Source organism: Nesoenas mayeri (assembly GCF_963082525.1).
Source record: "Nesoenas mayeri genome assembly, chromosome: 1".
NCBI classification, from domain to species: Eukaryota; Metazoa; Chordata; class Aves; order Columbiformes; family Columbidae; genus Nesoenas; species Nesoenas mayeri.
In genome coordinates this window covers 95559261-95574147 of record NC_137541.1, presented here as the reverse complement: position 1 = coordinate 95574147, position 14887 = coordinate 95559261, and the positions used below count along the sequence as shown (strand labels likewise).

The window sequence follows — 14887 nt, the reverse complement described above, 5'->3', positions numbered from 1 at the left end:
TTTTTGAAACAAAACAAAAAAACCAAAACCAACCCACAAGCAAACAAATAAACAAAATCTAACTCAAAAGCTGACAGATTGGATGGGGAGTGGTTTGTGTCTCAGATTTAGGACAGCACAGTGAAAAACTCTGTCTTGGAGGTCACCTGTGAGAATTTGACAGCACTTTTGTGTTGACAGTAAGAGAGGAATCGTGGTTTTACAGTAGGAATGCATTCACATCCAAAAGTGGACAAGAAGAGGGAAAGGCATGGAGCATCATCAAACCTTGTGCACTTTCTCCTGAACACAGAATACTTATCAGCACTTCACTGTACCAGGGCATTCAGTAGTTAGCGCTTCCATGTCATACCAATTCTGTGTGCTTGCTTAAGCCAGATAAATTGCTTTTGAATTACACAGTGTTATTATCAATGAATAATGATCATTCTAGCAGCTTCTCTTACATAAAAAAGAGGCTGACCCAAGTGGGCGAAAAGGACACAAAACATTTTCCACAAACTAAAAATGATCATTCAAACAATGCACTGGGTCAAGTATCACCCTTTTGTCAGATGTCTTAGACAAATTTTGCATTCCACTCAACAAATAGCTTCTTTAGTGAGAGGTATATAAGTCTAACTACTATTAGGTAGATACTTAACTTGCTCTGAAATACTGAAGCAAGGAAAAAAACCAGCAACCCAACCAAGAGGGTATTGGAGGTGACATCCTAATCACCAAAGTCTTCAACTAAAGGCTACTGAAAAAAAGCAAGAGCTCTGTCACAGAGGAGCAAGCCTAAGAAGGAGAGGGCACTAAAAATGTCAGTAGTATTTCCAGATGTTTAATTCCTTTCTTATTTTTTGCCAAAGACTTTCTGTTGGAGCCCAATTGCAAGTATGATCAGAATATGCTGAAGAAAATCTAGTGTGAAAGGATGTTTCTGAAAGAGTTTGCCACGTGGAATATGGCTTATGGCAAAACTCCCTTCTGAGCAATTCATCTCTTCATAAGTAAACACATATTTTGATCTCCACAGGCTTTTTTATGCAAATACATACAATATTTCTAATACCATACAGCTGATGGTATCACAAGATTAGTAAAACTCTAAAAGCCTTTCCTCTAGCAATTCACCCTTGTGATGAGATGTGACAGACTTTCTTTCAGCATGACTTATTTGAAGAATCAAGTATTGGCATTAGTATGAATTGCCGAAATACTTTATCCAGTCCTGCATCTAACTGATCAGAAAGTTTTCTGGCAGGTTTCATGGGACTACAGGCTCTTGATTTTCTTACAAGCACTAAAAAGCTCAAATTCTACAATTTAGATGGATGTATTTCAAATTCCCAAGGTTTATTTTTTTGAAAGACAAGACTGTTTTTTTTTAAAAAAAATTTGCAGTAGTTATGCCTGAATGTTTCAGTATTTTTCAAGCACTGTCAGGTAAGCATCAGGAAGAAAAGAAACAGAGAAGAAAACCTGAAAGTTATGACTATTACACCAGAGAAGGGAGAAGCTTGCAGCCCTGCATGCTGCTGAGTGCTCACCTGAGGGTGTACAAGATCTTGCCATCATTCCATATGCGGAGGAGCTGGTTGGGGGTGGTGATCCAGTGAGCTTCTGCTGTCTTTGAGTTACGAAATATTGTGTCTGGGATCCAGATCAAGCCAACCATGTTGCTGTTCAGCGTCAGTATCTTCATGGTGCTGTTGAAGCGAAGACGGCTATCTGTCCACGTCTGGGCAAAAAATATATCAATTTGATATTCCTGCAATAAAAGCATGATACGCAAATTGAAATAAATTCCACACTTCCCACTACTCTTTGGTCTTCAATAAGGTCTCTCCAGGTGTAGAGCAACAGGATATGTTCAGGCAAATGGAGATTCTTTGCTTTTTTTTTGCTGTCCAAGGAATTTTTTTTCCTTTTTTTTTTTCTCCCCTAGCTGCTTTAGAAAGCAGGTCAAACATCTATATCTCACTTGCCTTGATCTTGTGCCATAACAATTTCTGCACTAGCATGCTCTTTTCCATTGTCTCTGAACAGTGACAGCTACAAGATACAATTTGCAGAAACTTCTTTGTCATAGGGCAGACTGATAAAAGAGGCGTGAAAGATGAAAAGGAGCAACACACATCAAGTGAAGAATGGTGAATTCCCCTGATTATGGCAATGCCTTTTGAGGGGGGAGGGTTTAAGTTCAATAAATGAATTCTACTGTTTGCTACCAAGTGCTCAGGCATTTGTTTTCAGAACACATTACAGTAGACTTGAAAAAAACATGTTTGTGCTTCTTTACACGCTTACCCCAAATGCTAAAAGCTGAGCAGTCACTAGCTTATTATCCTGAATAGGCTAATATAATAATTTGCATGAATCTCATCCTTTCTTTTACTCCACGTTGCAGTGTTTCTGTAGGTAAGCAGTCACAGTAGTTATAATGCCAGAAATCAAAATACACATGGACAAACAGACAAAATTATATAGCTGAACATACAAACACGCTGATTTATGCATGTAACACCCCGTGGAAGAAACTGTGTAAAAAACAGTATTTGAGTTGTGAATTCCATTCACTGGAGTCTCAGAAAGGTTAGGTTTGCATTTGCTTATGTTCCTCTCCCTCTTTCCAGACTGCTCTACCTGTGAACCCTGTGGAAACTGCCATCTGACCATGTTACAAAGATCCTCTTAGTATTGCAGGGCTGGCCACATCCATGACAGGGATGGCATTTGATGATGTGACGCAAAGAATGTGCTCTACAACACAGGCTTGGGATAATCCAGAGGAAGGCAATTCCTTAGGTCCCCTGGGAGATGCACTCTTGGTATATGTGAAGAAAAGAGGATTAAGGCTGCATGGAAAGTCTAGTATGTCTGTGTCCTTGACCACTCTGAAGTTGCTTTGCTTTTATTGCATTTTTGTTTGTCTATTCCTAAGCTTTAAAAGGGAAGGTGTAAAAAGAAATGTAATAATACAAACAGGATTGTATATATTTTTTATTTATAGGTAGGTAGAAGAGCTTCTAGTCTAAACTGAGGACAGTGTTTTTGTAAAAGGCATGTGGTTGTCCTGTGCTATTGCATTTTTGGCAGGTCATCATTTCAGAGCTGATGTTATAATACCAGGAAACCTAATTCACTGACACTGTAATCCTAGTCCAAAACACACCCTAGGCTTCCCATCTCCAAATAGCAAATGATCAATGGGTGCATAAGTGGTGCTAGCATGTATCCAAATACCAGGTAATAGATCACCTCAGGAATTAAAGCCTAGCCACCAAAGGCATTAAGGACCATTTTCTTCATAGCCTATCTCAGTACCATTCTTCATGGTATTATTAGCTTTATTTTCCCAAGTAAGCTGACAGATTTGAATCTGAAGAGACTTTTCTTTCATCTCAACAAGCACAAAGTTGCACATCTCCACACACTTAAAGGATGTAATGTAATGTACACAGCAGACCTTTATTATTCAAAAAGGACACCCTTAATTCACCAGGTTCAAGGTCATAGAGTGCTGATCTTGTTTCTTTCAACTCACTTCTGTATCACTTTAGTCCTTGAAAGTCTAGTCACAAGAGTTTGGCACATTCAGCTTCTGTAGAGAAGAATATGCCAGACATGTTGATGGGTTTGTCCAAATGCTGAGTGAGTAGAGCTGCTTTTTTTAGCTCACATGTGAGAATCAGTATTTATAGAATCAAAGACCATTTGTATACAGCTGGCTAATGACAGTGCTGTCTTTTTACAAGACAAGTTTTTGCATAATATTCATATTTGAGTTTATTTTATATGAATGCTTTTTTGACTAAATTTAGGAGCAGCCATAATTTCCTCCTAGTATATTGTACATATTTAATGATATTTAGGTTTTTAGGATTTAAGATATTGTGGATTTCTACCCTGCCAAAGAAAAGACTCAACCCCATAAGACAGTGTCCTGAGAAGGTACTGCAGCTGCATCTGAGCAGAGTGGGGACCAGGAGCAGTAAAGATGTTTAACTGCATTTTCCATCCAGGTAAACTATTTTGACTGAGAAAGAGATAGTTAGCTTAGAAGCAGGGTCATGCTAAGGCTGCAGTCTGACTTCCATTTTGCATCTCCTTACTGCAACTAGAACACGCCACCAATGATCATTATTTAAAATATCTCTGCAATGGGCCACTTTAACTCCATTCACTTTAGCAAAAACTTTACAGTTCAAATTAAACAGTTCACAGATCTTCTGAGATGTTTTAAAAATGCATTTTTCTTTTTTGAAACTGAGGTCATAAAAAGCAAAGAGTTGTTGTTTTTAAAAAAGAAGCAATCAAAGTTTTTTGAAATCAGTTGCATTGACTTTTTAAACTCTTTATCCCTATTTTTTTATTTAAAGGGTGTAGAATGTTCAGTCATAATGTAAAAACTACAAAACAAAATTTTCCAAGTAAAAATAAATGTACATTTACATTTAATATCTGTATTCCAATTCAGCCTTTATAGTCTTTCAATTAATCCTTTTTAGAAGAGGATGTTAGATCAGTACATCCTTTACCTTAATCTTTATAATTGCTTCAATCTTCAACCAAGCAGATAATGGGATATGATAGTCATATATTCACTCTACTAGGAAGGGACAGAGGTCACTTTTGAAATTGGCACTCAGTTCTTCACTTCTAATGGAGTTAAGTCTGTGCACACTTCAGGAAAATTACCTTAATCTTCACTGACAACAGATATTCAGTTCCCAGTGAAGTCAACAGCTTCCATATACTGCTTTGGAAAAAGCTGGTACAGTGATCTCCAACATACAGCATCCAACAAGAAAACACCAGAAGAAAGGTTTCTATGTTGGTCTCACATACAGATATTTATTATATTGTATGATATTGTATTATATTACGTTACATTATATAATGTATAGGACTGCTTTTCATTTGCTAGCTAATACTTGCCACTTTAGATCTTTAAGGAGTGTAATGGTTGTACTTAGAGAGTTCAGGCAGGTTTCAGTGAAATTATGTCTCAGATGAAGCAACATCCTACAACTCTAATAATATTTTTTAAGTTCTGTTTTACCAGTTCATCAGAAAATTTTTTTATATCCTTCTGATTCTTCCAGTTTATTTTTATTTTTTTGACAGTAAGCATTGACTACTACAATGAACACAAAAAGAAATAAAAAACAGCAAAATTTTCAATAAGATTTCTTCCCAGAGGCAGAAAAGTAAAACTATGCTCTCCATGAAATGCTGCCAAGATTGTGTTCTGTCACTAAGTTTTCTTGTCTTACAGATACCTAATTTGCCATGCTACCAGAAGAGACTCGAGATTTTTCCTGTTTATACCACATATTCACACTGGGTCTGCATGCTACTGAAGCCACACTCCAGCTACACTTCTGAAAAGACATTCTGCTTGAGAAAAAGTGAGGGTCAACCCTAAGGGGAAAAATAGGTCTACATGTTAACATGAAGGGAAATTCTAGAGAAATCTTATTTCTTTCAGTACATAACACATTCCTTAAATAATATTAAATTTGATGCAAAATTCAGTTATAAACTTGAAGGGCTGATAATTGAATAATTTATTATTGATTTTAATAGATTTAATTATGTTTGGTTTTAAAAGTAAATTAATAAAGCATGTTACTTGTATAACCTAAATTCCTCACACTTAGAAACTTCATCAAAATGGAATCTGAGGTTTCTACAATTTGTCCAAAGCTGAATATATAAAGATTTCTTTAATTAAATAATTAAATTTTAAAATATTGAAAGAGCAAGAATTTGAAAATATTAGAATATTTTCAAATAAAAGACTCCTGACATGCATAAATACATAGTCAAATCTCCAACTACATACTACATAGCATCAAGTCTTTTAAGAAATTTTAAGTTATCAATGGTTTTTACTACTTCTGGAAAGACTAATACTTTTCAGTAAAATTGAATAAATTTATTTGGATTTTTTTTCTGATCATATGAAAATATAAAGCCCTGTTTCTGGCAGCTAATGTATACCTTTGAGTGAAATGTTTTTCTTTTCTTTCTCTCATGCTGACTAGCTTCTGACCAAAGAATTTGTCATCAGTTCTTTTTCACAACATACTTTTAAATGAGTGCATTATCTTATACATTTCAGCATGCAAAAGGCAAGTTTGTTCTACTTGCAAGACTTATTTAGAAACATTCAGTACAATCTGAAAATAATATAAATTATATTCTGTCACTGAAAACCTCTCTATCACCTCTAACAAGATTATCTCTAAGAATGAAATTTTAAAACTGGTGCTTGGCAATGCTCCCTTAAATTTCAAAAGTAATTCCTAAAACCAAGAAAACAAATGATGGTCCTTTTACCTGTGAAGTATGCAAGTAATTGTCTCACGAAGAACATTTTTTCCCATACAAATTTTACAAGCTGTCCTTTAAATCTGAAACTTTGAGTGAGAAAAATGACTGAATGAGATGAGGAAAAGTGACTGATTCTAAATCAAATGACAATTTAATTAAAGGATATTTTTCTGTTTTCTGGTTACATACAGAGCAATAACCTAGAGACAATTTTTCTTTCTTACTTTCTATTGATTTGAGGACAGGGCACATAACCTAGAGTTAATGGTAATATTAGCTGCAAATAATTGTACATAGTCAGGCATTCAACTACTTGATTTTAGCATAGTTTTACATTTTAAAAAATTCCTAATGTGGTTTCATTAGTGCCTTGAAAATAATCAAGCCAGCAGCAAATTATTTGCCCTTCAACCGTATAGGAATGACTAATGATTGGAAATACCTTGAAAGTGCCATGGTTTGGGTCATGTGTAGTCACAGAGAAAAACATGTGCTTTTCAAGCACGTCTTTCATTGTTTTCTCAGTCAAAAGAGGAGCTAACATGTTGTTGGCAATACATGGAGCTTTTCTCCTACCGTGATGTATCATTTTAGCTGTGGGTTACTCCTGGAAAATACGATTTAATTGGCTGTCACAGTTGGGTGATCTATTTGAATGACTATGGATAATAGTATGGTATGCTTTTGTTGCTTCTGCTGCAGTATTTTCACAATTCCTTACAACAGTAACAATAATAACAACAACAATGTCAAGAGTCTTGTCCTTGCAAAAAAACCCAAGAATTTCTTACATAATACTTTTCAGGTTTTTATTATTTCCTACAAGACAATGTACCATCATCTCAAGACTATTTTCCTATACCATAGGAAGACTTTGGACAACCATTGCCTTATTTTCTGCTTGATTCAGGATCATTTCTCTAACTCTTTCAAAATGGTTTTGTCTTTTTTTTTCAATCGTAGAGCCTGTATCTTGCTTTTTCATAGAGTGAGACTGTCTTTGATTAAAGCTACTACTGGGATTTGTGTGAGGCTGGTACTCCATCAACCAGAAATACCTAAATAATTAGAGTCCAGTTTAGATTATAATCATTCTGTGCCTTCTACACCCCTTGTATATCATGCCAACACGCCACAAGCACTGTTCCCATAAGCTTGAAACTAGTCTAATAAACTGTGTAAGGGATAAAATCTCCTTTAATTACCAAAAAGCTTGACTTCACTGAAGTGGGCAATTCTATTTGTCTTAAGCTTCTGGAAAGAAGCATTAAACTTATCTTTTTTTAATTTCAGTCCAAACTATTCAGTATGAAATATACTTAAAAAAATTTATAATGGTAGAACATTTTACAAGCAAATAGCATCACATGAAAATTAAGTATTACGGTTTAAGTTTGACACATAAGCAGGGCTGTTTAGGGATACAGAAGAGAAATAGGAGCAAAACCTCCAAAGGATGGGAGCCTCCTTCTTTATTCACCCAGTCATAGACCACAGGTGAACATGCCCAGAAATCTTTCTTTATGCCTTTGCCACACTCAGATTAGAACTCCAAAGAGAAGTCTTTGAGATACTGTGTTTTAATAGGAAATGGCCAAAACACTAAAGCAAGACCCTTGATGTCTGCTCATTTAGCCTGCAATTTGGTGCACTTGAATATTAAAGTAGGTAATCTTTTCAGAGTTTGAAGTTCCTTTTAAATAAAAGAATATTTTTTTCTAGCCCAGATCACTGCTGAAAGTTGAATCAACAACTGAATTGCTACAGATTACCCTGCAAAAAGGACTGTCTGATTGAGTGAAGGAAGAAATGGTCCCTGAAATACAGAATGAGTGGTTCCGTCTTCCTGAACCAGAATATTCACACATTTGTTTTCAAAACACAGAGTAATTCTAAGGAGCTCAGCCCACCTTTAGCTTCTCTAATTTGTCATGTCTTACTTTGGATAAGTGGGCTAGAAGGAGGAGACAACTGTTCTTTGTTTAGGTGGATCATCTTCTGAGTAGGCTTTTGATCATTTGAAGAGGTACAAGCCATGGTCTTGGCTAGTTTTGATCTTGATGGAAATAATTACTCCCACAGCAATTGCTGCATAATGCGTGCTATTTGGTCCTTAGAACAAACAAGGTGTGTAGAATTATGGTGATTCCAGAGGAGCCCTGGAAAGCTTAAAATGTTACCTTAGCATTACTCCTTGACAGATACTGCTTGTTTGGCACCATGTATACAACTTACACACTAGTTTCAAAAATTCATAAAAATCTCTGATATTCTCTGGGAAGCAACTGAAAGTAGTGGAGTGGTCTACCATCTTCCAGAAAAGCCATTTTGAATCCCACACACTCTCATTTTGTGGGAAGAATGCAGAAAGAAATAATTGAAGTCTGATGGAGAAAGCCTGGTAAAATCAACAGAGTATTTCACATGCAGTGTATATTCAAAACCCTTGTGGTATCAACAAGACCAACACAAGCCTTCTGTGAAGATGATATTTCTCACTTACGTGTCCTGAAAGTTTACCTTGCTTTCATCACAGCTTGGGATGAGCAGAGCAGCACCATTAGGGCTGCCTGTAACTTTTCCTTAAGTATCTTTGCCAGCATGGTGCTTCATGTTTTCAGAAGCTGCTCAGCAGGCAAACGGGGGCGATTTCCTTCAAGCTACATACAACACTGGGTTTTGGGGCCTAAGGGATGGCATATCGTGGCTCACCTTCCCATTCTCCATCAGCCTCCTTTGTTTCCACTCTCCCTGTTCCTGCTCCCCCTCCAGCTCCTACCTTTCTTTGTAATAGTCTCTGAGAGGTGGAAACACTTCTCCACTTTTGAGCTTTTTTGTTTTCTTAATCTATCTCTCCCAGCAGCATTGAGGCTGTACCTTCAAAAGACCCCCAAAATAAATGTACAAACCAAAACACAGAATGATTAGGTTTACAGTGATAGTAAAATAAATATATCTTCCAAAACTTTCCAAAGTGTTTTATGTCTTGAAATGCTTTGAATAACTTGCTCTTTTGTGGGAATTTGCTTTGATACTTTAATAAAGTTACAAGGATGATGGTTACATGGAGAAAATACTATGAAAGAAGCAAAGTTGACATTGAGATTGCCACCATGGATATAATAGCTATTCAGGTTAACACTGGCAAAATATTTCAGTAAGCAGTCACAATTGTCTCCACAGCTGAACACTTCGAGTCAAAAAAAAAAAAAAACCAAACCAAACCATCATCTCATCACTACCTCAGTGAGAGTCTCAGAGTAGAAGGATGGAAGCTTGCTTTCTTCACTACAGCTTTGCCCTCTGGCTGCTTCAGGAGATTATTTCACTGATTTCTTGCCATTATAAAGAGGGAAAGACAGCTAACTTCACACTAAAAGCAAAACATGCAATTATCATGTAGCATTTCCTTTCTCTGAGAAAACATTTATCTGTCTTGCTGTGCCTATTTTGGCCCTTTTGGAGGTTAGCTCCAGTTCCCCTGTATTCCATATAACTTTTTACATTCATTTAAAGGAAGAGATGGGAGATGTTTCTCTTGACCCATCCCTACAGATCTCTTCATGCTTCCTGCTTGCTCTGCACTGCTGGATTATGTCTTCTGCTTCAATCAACCATTCCACAATCAGAAACACAGCATGAAATTAGAAAGAATGAAGCCCATTTTAGGAAAGCAGCTGTAGATGTATTCTCTTCCCATGACTTTTGGTGTAAGACTCTTCATTCTTGCTGAATATCACTGTTCTTTTGGGAATCTTCTGTTGGCTTCTGTTTCTCTTAGAGAATTCTGGAGCAACTTTAGAGCTGGAGCAAGTTCAGAGAAGGGCAATGAAGCTGGTGACGGGCCTGGAGCACAAGTTTGATGAGGAGCGGCTGAGGGAACTGGGGCTGTTTAGCCTAGAGAAAAGGAGGCTTAGGGGAGACCTCATCACTGTCTGCAACTACCTGAAAGGAGGTTGTAACATGGAAGGTGTTGGTCTCTTCTCTCAAATAACAAGTGATAGAATGAGAGGAAATGGCCTCAGTTGCACCAGAGGAGGTTTAGATTGACTATTATGAAGCAATTTTTCATTGAGTTTTCAGGCACTGGAACAGGCTGCCCAGGGAAGTGGTTGAATTGCCATCCCTGAAGGTGTTTAAAAGACACATAGATAAGGTTCTTAAGGACATGGTTTCATGCCAATATTAGCTTAACAGCTGGACTCGATGATCTTGAAGGTCTTTTCCAACCAAAATGATTATTTGATTCCCAAAGACATCCCAATTGCTATGATTGTGTGACAACTGTACTTCCAAATGCTCTTCTCTTGATGTGTCAAGAGGGCTGGGATTCACATCCTGTTGCAGACAGGGCCTGATGAGAAGCTCTGTCTTTGATGCACCATAAATATATACTCTTAAACTGGAACACCTTAGAAAAAGGGGTGTCCAAAGTATGCAAGGAAGTCACAGGAGAAGTAGACATGGGCGGACTTTTGGTCACTGTTGCCTGGTGGGCAGTGTAACTCAACACACCAATCAGTATAGTAACTCCTAAGAAGACTGCTGCTGGAAGAAACAATCTTGTGATTGACAGAGAAAGTACAGTGCCTATTCTGACCTGTTATTTAAGGCTTTACTAAGACAGTAGACAGGTTAGGGTTTATTTGAGAGACACAGAGAGAGAAAGAGAGATTCCAAATGCATAATTCAATGTGGTAAGAGACCAAGATTGTTCTCTTGTGAATTTAGTAAGACAAATGCACAAGGACAAGCTTAACTTCCATGGAAATAGTAAAGAAATAAAAATGAATAATCACTGAACAGAAGAAACAATGACAGAAAAAATAAAAAGTCTGTGAACATATGTTAATCGCTGTACTTAATATAATAAAGTATCCTATTAGGGTCTCCTAAGAATACTTGATATCTGAAAAAAATATAAAACGAATTATAAAGATACTCAGTAGTATTCACATATTACAACAGATGTATCAACTTCATAAGCATAGTTCTTGAGGCATTAGCTTATTCAAAACAGAAGCTGAACTTCCCTATTCACGAAAATAAATGCACTCTCAGACTGTACACAATAAGACTATGCACACAATCTCTGTGTTAAAGAGTTTGTTTTTAATGATGGGGAGAGGGCCTTTTGGCCAAAGAAGTGGAAGAACATTTTGCAACATCTTTTATGCCATTGGCAAGCTAGAAAACTGAGGTTAGCATCATGGTTTTATGTGTACTGTCACTCTTGTCACAAGAACAGCTGTAAAGGAGTGGAAGACAGGCCAGTGGTGAACAGACACCCATCTCAGGCTGAAGGATCAAGCAGAATCATGAACAAGAGGAAAGATGATAAGGAACACTCTGTAAGAAGACAGGAGGCTATATCAGATGGGTTAAAGGCCTGTTCCAACTGTTCTCCTCCAGTGTAATTTTTAGGGTAGCTCCTAAAGCTGTGCTATATCTTAAGAACCCACATATCACTCTGCTACAGAATCCAAGTGCCCCAGGAAGTTGCTCCCTTATCCAATATCTTATAACCTTCTTTTCCTTTCACAGAAACTGAAATATAGAGGGCATCCATGCCTTTCTTGTGCAGGAAAGCTACAGCTCAAAAGGGATTTTAACCCCAGTCTTTCAAACCCTCTTCCATTTGAAACCCCTTGGTATTGGCCACCGATCAGTGAATAATTTCAAGGGTGAAAATAAATAAATACATACAATTCTGTATTTGTTGTGCATTTCCTCAAAAGAAGTACTAACTCAGTGATTGCATTGCCACAGCTGAATAAAAGGAGGCTACAAGCATAGCTCAGGCACTGCACACCTTGCTTCATTGTTAGCTGACTTCCTTATCCTGTTCCTTCCAAGGGTAATCTGCCATAGAGGCAGCTAAAACTAAGAAATGTAGATATATACCAGTTGCTACCACTTGGCATCGGTCCCTGGACATCTTTTATTTAGTACAATAGACATACCCAGGTCACAAAGTCTAGATTCATTACAATAAAAATAGGATCCAAAAGGAAAAAGTTTAAAGTGCTTGATGACAGAAATCAAGTAAATAAATGAAGCAACAGTGGGTGAGGGAGTTAGTTATATCCTGTATCCATACGATAGATCAGAGGATGGGAATCAGATAGATTCAGAGGACGGGAATAGATGTTACAGTCATTAAACAAAATGCACAAAAAAAGCCAGTTGTGCACAAAACACAAGAAAAAGCTCATTTGTAAAAGCCCTAATTTGCATTTGAGGAAAATTCCAATGTTTAACCACTCCAAAAATGAGAACTATACTGTTTTGCCGCATGGGCATGGAAAGTCACTCTGCAATGTAAGTCTCATATGTACTCAAGCTTTTCTTGCTCTTGACCTCTAGAGGAGCTTGGACAGCCCTGTATCTCTCAGCACTCTGGCTCAGGCAAAACCAGACCCCTCTCTGCTTCTGCATGACTGGAGGCACCCTTGGAGGTGAGGCTGAAACTCCATATTCGAAATACAGAGCCCATAGAACTATGCTGACTGCCTTCAGCAGGACGACCCTAGGCTTCCCACATTCCCAAGCTGAGGACACTCTGGTTCACAGCTTACCTCTTTAGAGAAAATACAGGAGACAAATGTCTTCAGGCTTCATCTACGCTTAGTAAAGCAAGAACACAGACATTTTTAAAATGTGAATACCTGGAGGCTTGTCTTTGCCTCAGTTTCTTGTCGTCTTAGGTATTTTTTTAATTTTGATCTGGTTTTGTGAGTGACTCTAAGGTTATCCCTGGGCTCAGCTCATCCAGGCCATACTTCCTATCAATTCTTCTTGTGTTATATGGTTTGACACTCAAAATAGCTCTGTCTCCCTTTAAGACCCTACTTCTTAAGCCAAACTGAATCAAATTCCAACTCCACTGAGATTTCAGCCCTTCTTTTTTTGCTATGAGGTTCATATTACATCACCTATTGACACTGGTAATTCTTCATTGTCCCTAGTCTGGGGCAAAAGTGACACCAGATGAAATAGCAGATGGCTGATTGTCATTCACTGGCCATTCAATGACAGCAATTTTGGGAGTCTGGGCTTTTCCTATCAGTTTTATATGAGCACATTCCTCTTAGGCTCACCAACTCACCAGTTGAGGAAATTCAGAAGGAGCCTATCAGAATTTTTCAATACCTAAACAAAAAACTGTAATATTTATCTCACAAAACTCATTAGGAAAAATGAAATATAGTCACGTAATGATGTGTAAGACAAACTCACTCCCTAACACAGTTTAAACTCACATCTTAACTCAGCATCTGTTCTAGCACTGCAAGATTAATAACTGATACTGGAGTATAATTTTTACATCACATTAGAAAGAATAAAAAGTAATTCTGCTATTACTTGTGATTTGTTTATACTATCATCAGTCGAAACATATTAAAATAGATGCAGCTTGTGTGGGAAAAAATACTTCATCTCCAGTGTAGTTTCACTCTTTAACTAGAAATGAAATAAGTAATAAATGTAGGTGATAATATAGGCACTCCAGTTACGTTGTGCCTAAATCTGCCAACACCAGGTAGGTAACTAGAACTAAAGACAGCTGCATCTCCAACCCAAGTGAGGAAGGCACTCCATCCGTTGCCATGGTAACTCTCCCACCTCTGCTCCCCTCACCACTGGTCCCCTCCCTGTTGCTGTGGTAACCACTGGATATCAGTCCCCCATGTCCCACCCTCCATCTCCCCACCTTCCTCTGGCTACAGGCTCAGGGCATGCACTGCAGTCAGCACCATGCAGCTGGAAATTTAACCATGGAGATGTATGGAAAGCAGCAGTTTCTCTCAGACAGAAGGGGCTGTGGCGGTGCTGTTTGTTTTGCTTGGATACATTTATGCAGGGATGTGCCACAGGGGAAAGTCATGGGGTCAGTATAATGCTTGTACATTGCTTTCTGTGGCACATGGACTCAGGATGATCCTTTGCCCAGCAATGAATGTCACCAGTAATTAACTCTAGGGAAGTCTTTCTGCCAGTGTTTTTTTCCTTGTATTATTTAATGACAGAAGATAAACAATAATATTGATCCAGCCACATTTCTCTAACTCAATGTACTTTGGCTTATTCAGTCTGCATTTCTTTCATTTCTGAATACTGTTCTTAAACTGGTAAAGATTTTATTTTTATTTCTATTTTGTAAATTTCAGTAAAAGATGAAAATAAATGTTTTGCTCAGGATCTTACAATATTCCTTTCTGATTCCTGCTAAAAGTTCTCTTGCCTTGAACATTTTCCACTGCAAAGAATATAAAATTCATCAGCTTTCCAGCACAAGTTTTCTGAACTTTTCTTGACTGCTTTAAACTTTCCCAGATTATTAAAGCTCCTTTCACCAAAATAAGACAATTCTTTCATGGTCTATCCCACTGCTGATCTATAAGTAGCAGACAACTGGAAGTCCAGCAAGAAGACACATGGAAGTCCAAGGGCTAACACTGGTTTCCATTTTCACCTGATACCAACACTCAGTTATGCCGTTTCCTTGAGCATCTCCAAACTTGGTGCTGTTGTAGTGGGAGAGAAAAACTCAGCTCTA

At 37.6% G+C, this 14887-nt stretch overlaps 1 protein-coding gene across 1 annotated transcript in view; it reads right to left on the bottom strand.

The window, feature by feature from the left end:
• The window catches only part of GABRG3 (gamma-aminobutyric acid type A receptor subunit gamma3), a gene marked incomplete at its 3' end in the record, with an annotated part of 334788 nt that overhangs the window by 152300 nt on the left and 167601 nt on the right, over window positions 1-14887 (bottom strand). The window contains exon 4 of the mRNA XM_080347671.1: window positions 1536-1756. Coding sequence (XP_080203797.1) covers window positions 1536-1756 — 221 coding nt within the window. The remainder of the gene's footprint in view (window positions 1-1535; window positions 1757-14887) is intronic.